The 8,351-nt window shown below is 45.3% G+C and overlaps 1 protein-coding gene across 1 annotated transcript in view; it reads right to left on the reverse strand.

The window, feature by feature from the left end:
* The window catches only part of PAPPA (pregnancy-associated plasma protein A, pappalysin 1), a 175,200-nt gene that overhangs the window by 42,047 nt on the left and 124,802 nt on the right, over positions 1 to 8,351 (reverse strand). Inside the window, exon 13 of the mRNA XM_010189570.1 lies at positions 5,582 to 5,795. Coding sequence (XP_010187872.1) covers positions 5,582 to 5,795 — 214 coding nt within the window. The remainder of the gene's footprint in view (positions 1 to 5,581; positions 5,796 to 8,351) is intronic.

Below are 8,351 nucleotides of genomic sequence, written 5' to 3' on the forward strand. Positions count from 1 at the left end.
TAGTTACTTACTTATATATATGTAATGAACAAATGTTGGTGCCTGGGATATTCCCCAACTGTTTATTTTATGAGGTTCACCTCAGGATTCACCTGTTCCTGTTCTTGCCCTGTTAGCGTATGATTTCCTAAAGCAACGTTTTCACACCAAGGTCAGTACAAGGAGCAGTGGATTTCTTGCACATGTGCCACTGCCAGCAGCATGTTAAAAATGCAGCTCAAGGCAAACCATTTCAATGATGTAAAAAGCCCATAACTGAGTTAGCTTCACATGTAGGCTAAAGTTCTGAGCCAGTTCTTATTTTATTCAAATCCATTCTGCCCATCCCTAATCTAAATGAGCTCAGTCATTAGCCTCTAAATCTTTATTTCTCTGTGCCAATACTGGCCCCAATTCAGCAAGGCACTTAAATATGTGCTTAACTTCAAAAGCACGGTTAAGTCCCACTGATAGATTTGACTACAGGGGGACGTAAGCAAATGGCTAAGGGCTTTGCTAACTTGGAGTCTTAGTGACACAATCCTAGAAACATTTGTATTTTAACATGTTTATAAAGAATTACAACAATTAAGTGGAACTCTTCCTTCCTCACATAAAAACAATCCAGGACTTCCTCTCTTGAAAAGCTTACAGCAGCCAAACTTTCTTTCCTAACCCTGGGGTCAAGCACTTTTCCAAGAACTCAGTTAAGATGAGTGCCCTAGTTGTTTCCTTTGTGATAGCTCTGACACATACATCTGCATAGGTGAGCACAAGAGCTCATCGTATATACTTGTGATGAGAAGAGCCACACCATTAGCTATTGTACATAGGAAAAACTTCCTTTTCCACAGCCCAGACCAGCGGGGGCTGCGGACCTGAAAAACACTTTGGTTTCGTTCTATGCATACAACTCACACACGTGTAGTCTTCTGAGGGTTTTTCTAACAGATTTAGCCTCACAAGGGTTTGCCTTCTCCTCTGTAGAAATTCCTCTGAAGGCAAGAGCAGCTTCTCTCTCTCCAATTCAAACATCTATGCAACACTTTGAAAAGCAAAGGCTTCTAGCCACATTTCTTCTTGTAGAAATAAAGAAAATGCAAACTGCAAAGGTGGCCATGAATTTCACTTCTTCATTCTTCAGCTAAAACACATTGGTCTCCTTGTACTAACACAAGATCTCAATGAACATCTAACCAAATCCTTGAGACTGTATGGGGACCGGTGAACCTGTGCTGACTGTGCCATGGGAAGAAGGATCAACCCCTTTCCTTTCAGGTGTTTACTTTCAAATGTGATTCATGAGAGTGGCCAGAAGAGTAGCATCACCCACCTAAACCATAATTCGAACTCTTAAGGTCAGGAACATAGATGAACTTGGAGATAAACAAAACATTTGATCCAAGCCCAGGTAAGCTGTAGGGGAAGGAGAGGCATGAGCCACCAGCATGTCCCTGCCACAGGACAACATTCTCCCTGGGGACTGGATCTATCTTCACCCTGCCTGTACCTTGTTGTGTGAGATGTCACTGTCCAGGAGGGTTTATATTCGAACTGAGAGAGATCTCAAAGCCCCTTCTCCCTGCCAGCCTGGAAGCAGGACTGTGTGCCTGCCAGAGTCTGTCCAGGCAAACAAAGAAAACGCATCGCCTTCCACTTTAATAAAAGCCAAATGATGCTGTTTGCCAATTACCAAAATGGGGCAAAGGTTAAAAACCCATTGAATTATAACACATGTCACGGACCAAAGCTTCTATGATTAACAGTTCTGTGAGAAATTCATTAATTTCACCAGAAGCAAGCTGACAGAGATTGCAATTAATGACAGAATGCAGGGCAGGGGAAAGGCAGCTGAATCCGAAAAGAGAAAGCTGCATTAAATCACAAAAATAGAGAGATGAGGAAACCCTTTCTCCCCCCACATCCCCCTTATAAAAAAGGGGGGGGAAATAACCAGAGTTACAAAGGGCGGTTGCATTTGTTCTGCTCCTGAAGATTTATCTTCATCATTTCTTGTTGGGAAAGCTGGCAGCAGGAGAGAACAAGACAAAGAAAAGAGCTGGAGTGGGCTATGTCTCCCTGGGACTTGTCTGGGGCAGCAAAGGGTGAAGGTGGGAGAATAGCCCTCCTTGCAGGCCAGGGCGATGGCATGCTGGCCAGGAGTGGGTCTTGGTCTGCAGTGCTGGTCCCACTCCATCTGTCAAACACCCAGATGTGTACACTTACGGAGGAAGGAAAACCCAAGATCTACCCCACAGAAGCAATTTCTCAGTCGCAAGAGTGAGTTTGTGCCAAGATTTAACCAAACAAAGGAAAGAAAAATCTTCTTACTATGCTAACTAGAAAGCACAAGGAGTTGCACGACACGGGGCATACACACCAGAGAGGCACTGGCAGGCAGACCCATAATGAATATGGCATTAATGGACGATTAGGAAGCTGGAAACTCCTGAAACCCATGATTCTGACAGCTGAACTGGGATATCCATCCGGGGTTTCATGCCTCTCACCTGCAGCTTCCAGGAGAGAAGCAAATGGCACCAGATGTGATGGAGGAGGGGACAGGTCTTGTGAACACCGCAGGGAAATGAGGGAAAGCAGTGCAAGAGCTTCCCTGCCAGCGATGGGACACCCCCAGCTGATGGTTTCTACACAGTGAAAAAGACAAAAACCTGATTTCTGAGGAAGCGCTGTCAAAGGCAGCCCTGATGCACAGGCTTTTTTGCCGCTCGAGTGACTACAGGGTGGGAAATGATACCTCTGCTTCTGCACACTCAATTTCACCGTCCACTCCACGAGACTAAATAGGAAATAATAAAAGTATAATAATTTGAGCTATAAAGTGCAAGAGAAGAGCTAACTGAGCCATTATATCTGGCCTAAGGATGCAATGTGAAAATAAAGCGTGTCATTTTTACAGCACATCTCCAGCAGTGAGGTAAACTTCTGTTGAAAACAAAAAAGAGCCTGTGGTCAGCTGCAGCAGAAAACCCAACAACTGGAAAAATACAACTGGAAAGTACAGAGTATTTTCTTTTCAAACCCTCTATAAATGTCTTCAGAGGGACGGAATGGGTTTTCAAAAGAGCTAACGATGACTGAGAACAACTACCTATAAAGTTCAATGGAACTTTTGCATTGAAGCTCCTTTTTCTCTTCTAAAACATTAACGGTAATATATATTTTAAGAAAGAAGAGTGAGCGCATGTTTTATTTTCAGTTATTAAGTTGTCACTAACCCATGGGAGTGATCCATTCACCCTCAAAATAAAAGCTGTGTTAACTTTTAAGGGCCAATATATTTCTTTTCCCTCACATATTTAAAATCTGCACCCTTGCCTAGAAGTGTCTGTATCTGGCTATAAATCCTCTCCAACAAAAATAATTCTCCTTGAAGAGAGAGGAATAATATCTCTCATAGAGGCAAGCCAAAAAGCAGACAAAAATATCCATGTTGGCCTAAGGAAAACGAAAGCGGTAAAAATCGATGCTTACACATAGGAAGGAAAGTGCCTTTAAAAATTAAATAAATATTTTAAAAATCATATGAGGCAAATGCAACCAGTGGGGGAAGGGGAGAAGGGAAGAATGGACAGTGTGGGACTGGCACTCAAAGGAAGTCTGATGGGGAGACCGTGAGCACGGGAGACAGAAAATCCACATCCAGCTTCTGAACTGGTTAAGAATAAATTTTAAAAATCCCTCTTTCTATGTTCTTCCTGGATTGGGTAAAATAACAAACAAAAAGGGTGACAGGTGACAGCAAAGGTGTCACCTATTTCCTGGCTGCACAACTTAATGCGCAACTTTCTCTACATCTTGGATACCTAGACTGCTTAGAGTTCCTTGTACAGAGGAAGAAAGCCTACATGGTCACCCAAAACCATCCCATCACGAGGCAAATTGGAGATTTTCCGCTATAGCACTGTCATCAATGGCAAAAAATCCCACTGATTTCAACTGGCTTTGGATCAAGGTTTTATTTCAGAGAGTTTCTAGCTCCTTGACTGACATGGGAAACTTTATGATTAATCCAGCATTGTAACCTGCAAGACCTAAAACATTGCTTTGAACGAGCGAGGCTCTGACAGAAGTTTTTGAGAGCAAGGGGCTGAGCTGGTTCAGTGCGTCACAAAAACAAAACAACCCAAAAAAGAAAAGTCAAGAAGAAAAGGAAGAGGGAAATGGCGGGTGATTCTTCTTCAAGCGATTTCTAAAGGTCAGTGTTCTGGGCTGCAGAGGCTCACTGAAGTTTTGCCCTAAGGGGAATGCATTTTTTATTAAGGAAATAACTTTCTAAACATGGAGCACTTCTAATTTCATAAGTGAACAAATGGTTCAATTCCTACTGAAAACTTGAGAGGGAGGAATGTCGTCCTGTGCCTCGGCCCTCCCGAGCTCCCTGACGCTCCTCACCACCTCCTTCCAGTGAGTCTGTCCCGCTCTTTTTCTGTCCCGCTCCTGCACTGGGATTTGGCCAAACTTCCACAACCAGACTTCTCATCTGAAACCTGATCCTGCTGTCTTTTGGCCTCTGAATTTATACAACCTATTGCACAGAATGATCAGACTCCTCAAATCTAGGTCAGAATACACTGACTGGATTGATTTAGCTATAGATATACCCTTTTTAAAAAAAATGAAAATTATTTTCCCTTCCCTTTCCCCCTTCTCACCCTCCCCCCCTTTTCCTGGAATAAAAGCAGGTCCTAAAAACACGCCAAAACATTATCAAAAAACCTGACAGCCTGCTTAGGAGGCTGAGAAGAGGTTTGCTGGAATATGCAACTTGGTTTACTATTGCTGAGGCTATGGTATAACAACTGCTCACAACTTTGAATTCACAAAGGGAAAAAAAGGAATTATTCTTTCAGGGGTTTTGCTAAATTCTCCCCTCTTCTTTTCACTGCCTTGCTGAAAGGATCCATGAAGCTGCCGCACCAGAGGCCACGAAAGGTCACAATCTCTGTGGGATGCTGTAAAGCAGAGACTGAGAGGGGTTGGTGGTGATCTATTGATGTGTCTGTAATAACAACAAGAATAAAACGGTAGCCATAAACCTTTCATCCTGGGGGGTCCCACAGAGCTTTCCAGAACATGGACCGGATCCGGAGAGGTACTGAGGGCCCTTCCCCAGCCATAAAAGCACCACAGATGCTGGTGGCCAAGCACCCACCACACAGGGCTGAGCACCTTGCAGGATCCGTCCTCTCTGGGGCACAAGCATCACTTTGTCTCCGCGTGACCACTGCTGTGGGAGGTCCCTGTCGTGCTTTAGCAGCACAAAGCAGTTTAGATCGAAGCCGGCGTGTGAGTGGTGAAAACGATGCCGTACTGGGGAACGCATGGAGAGTTAACTGGCCCCAATTCCAAGCTTGGGATAAAGGAGGGAGGAGAAAGGAAGAGGAAATAATTCACTAACAGTATCCCATGCGGGTTAAATGTCCCATCCATCCTGATCAATGAGAACACTGCCAGTTTTTTACCAGCGACACAAAGGGGTCAGCAGGGTTCAGCTGCCGTGCCCCTCCTGCCTCCTTGTAACCCCCAGCGCGGGGGGTGGTGGGCGGCGAGGCAGAAGGAAGCGGGCTGACAGGCTCACCTCTGCTCCGCCGGGCTGTAGGTCTGTCCTCGCTGGCAGCTGCTGATGGTGATGGGGTCGAAGTTGTGGAAGGAACGCAGGGCCACCCCGGAGATGGCCACAAACTGGGAGCTGAAGCTAATGAGGACAGCCTGGGTGTGATAAAAAGGGTGACTGAGGTCATGGATGACGGGGATAATCAGGGGATTGTTCCTGCAGCTCAGGACGTGGACACCTGCCAGAGGAGAGACAAGATCAGAGGAAGGGTCAGACTTAACACAATCGCTTCCCGAAGCTGTGGGCACTTCAGAGGCATTTTACCCATAGGAATGGCCCTATAGAGCTGAAAAGTTATGGTAAGCTGCCTGGAGGGGCTTCCCAAATCGCTGCAGAGAGCTTAGCAGAGAAGTATATCCCTCCAGACAGCTGAAGAAAGGCTGCCATTCTCTCCGTGAGCACGGCAGGCTCTCAGAGCGGTTTCTTTAGACCGCAGCTCCGTTTCTATTGTGCTCTGTTAAATCAGGAGCAACCATCACGGAGGAAGCGGAGTCACGCTATTGTAAAACCGGTCTCAGAGGACAGTTGGAGCCTTTATACCGCGCATCAAATGGTGCCGGCACGCTGGGTGGCTTTGTGCACCGTGGGCAGTGCACCAGTGGCTTGTTTGTAGCTGTGCATGTCATTAGCACTCAATGTAAAACTTTTTTGAATCCACTCGATGCCAAATGTGCCCGTTTTCGATTTTTCGTATGGTTTTTCAGCCTTAGAGTATCTTGCTCTTTGCTAAAAAAGGCAAAGATGGTCCTGGAGAGAGAAACGAGGGTGATGGACCCACTGAGGATTTTACAGGTGATCTCATTTGAGTAGAAAATAACTGTGTCTTGGGAAAATAAAAGAGTCTCAAGAGACTGAGGTGCACAGAAGCACCAGAGAGGTGACAAGAAGACTACTTAATACGCTTTTATTCAGCAGAGAAGATGCTCAGTGATAGTCGGGAAGGAATTCCCACCTTCAAGTAGAGGCAGCCTGAATTCAAATGGGCCAAATCCATCTCAGGGGTAACCCAAAGGACAGACAGCTGTCAGTTGGCCTCAAAATTCATTAATTGAGATTCAGGGCCTGATGGCTGACTGCAAAGCCCTGCCTCTGCGGCTCCGTGGCATCGCTCCGAGGATCAGCTTGGCTCCAGCTCCATTTGCTTCACTGGAGCTCCCCCAGCAACGGCTTTGGCCCAGGCCCTTTGGCTACCCTGATACACTTACGAATTTGAAAATCAAATAAATTCTATTTGCATGTTTAACTGGCTCAGGGATTTCTATTATTATTTCTTTTTCCAGTTCAGGTTTCTTGACTCAAAAGGGAAAGAATAAAAAAGTTTCCATTTTTCTCCTTAGAAAGTGATTTCCTGTGAATTAAGACAGAATTCTGACCGCTCTCTTTAAACATCTATCTCCCACCCTCTACTTTAAAAAAATCTTCCTGTAATAAAAAAGAAAAACAAAAAAAGAAAAAAGAAAAAAAAAAAAGCAAACCTCTTTTTGTTTTGGTCTCTACCTGACCCTGAAATAACCTCCCTGTCTACTTGCCTCCCACAGGTCTTTTGATATCAGCTCCTTGTGGAACGGCGCACGTTTCTCACTTACAAACAGGTGCAGTTAATACTCAAAATCCCGGGTTCCCAAATTCTTTGGAAGTTTCTGCCTTCTCTGATGGAAAGCCAAGAAAGACCTTATGGTATGAGGCTGTTTATTCACTTCGATTTCATTCCTCGCACTCAGGTGGTGTCCACAACAAAACAAACCCTGAGAGCTGTGCTGCACTTGCTGGTGATTTCTCGCTCTGACAGCGTAAGTGGGTGCAGAACAGGTCAGGTTCATTTAACCAACCTGCCTTTGTCAGCAAAAAGCCACTCCAGATAGTTCAGGTGCCATGGCAGGGGAGTCAGAGCTGTCTTTACGCTTGCCCCTGTTTCTGTAGCTCTGTATCCACCTATTCAACCTTCAACAGGTATCGCAAAGCACCCAGCAGCTGAACCCCAGTGCCCACAATAGCTCTGAACCACCAGTGCTGAGGTGTTTGGTATCCCAACCTCTCCATCTCTCACTGAGACTCAGAAGAAGCCTCTCGTTATTTTCTGGGAGTCTACACGATAAGAAGTTGCTCTGATCGAGGTGGGAAACTGCACTTCTGGATAAGACTGCATTTTGCTCATGGGAGTGTCTCTAGCACCCCGAGGACTGACCAAATTTTAAATTATTGCTGATTCCTTTTGGACGTACTTCTGGTTTGCCACTAACTTCTGTTTAAGGTTGGCTGTCTGCAGTCAATCCTGCACCAAATGTATGCCAAAATTTGCATTTCAGCTGCAGTTTCTAGCTTGCCACGGTGATAAATCAAACACATCAGATAGAATATCCAGGAAAAGGACTAAATGCTGCACCCAGAACTCAGACAGAACAGGGACTGGGAACTCTGTCTGAGTGAGAACTGCTGGGTTGCCTACCTACACCTCTCCTCTGCTCCAGGCCAGCCTCTTCTGAAAAGATCAGAGGGACTGCTCCACTATGAAGGCAGCATTTCATCTGTGAAGATCTCCAGGCGTCAGGCTGGGTCATGCCAAACTCATGTTGCAACTTCATTGAGGATTTCAAAACCTAACCCTCAGTTTCCTCTTTGCTCCTCTTTCTTGTTCTCTCTCTCTCACAATCTGTCTGTCTGTCTCCACAAAATGTCACATTAAGTATTTGTTGGCATGCTTGTGTCTCCCTCCTTTATTTCTCAGAGGGAAAGA

Source organism: Mesitornis unicolor, unplaced genomic scaffold, assembly GCF_000695765.1.
Source record: "Mesitornis unicolor isolate BGI_N332 unplaced genomic scaffold, ASM69576v1 scaffold8578, whole genome shotgun sequence".
Taxonomy (NCBI): Eukaryota; Metazoa; Chordata; class Aves; order Mesitornithiformes; family Mesitornithidae; genus Mesitornis; species Mesitornis unicolor.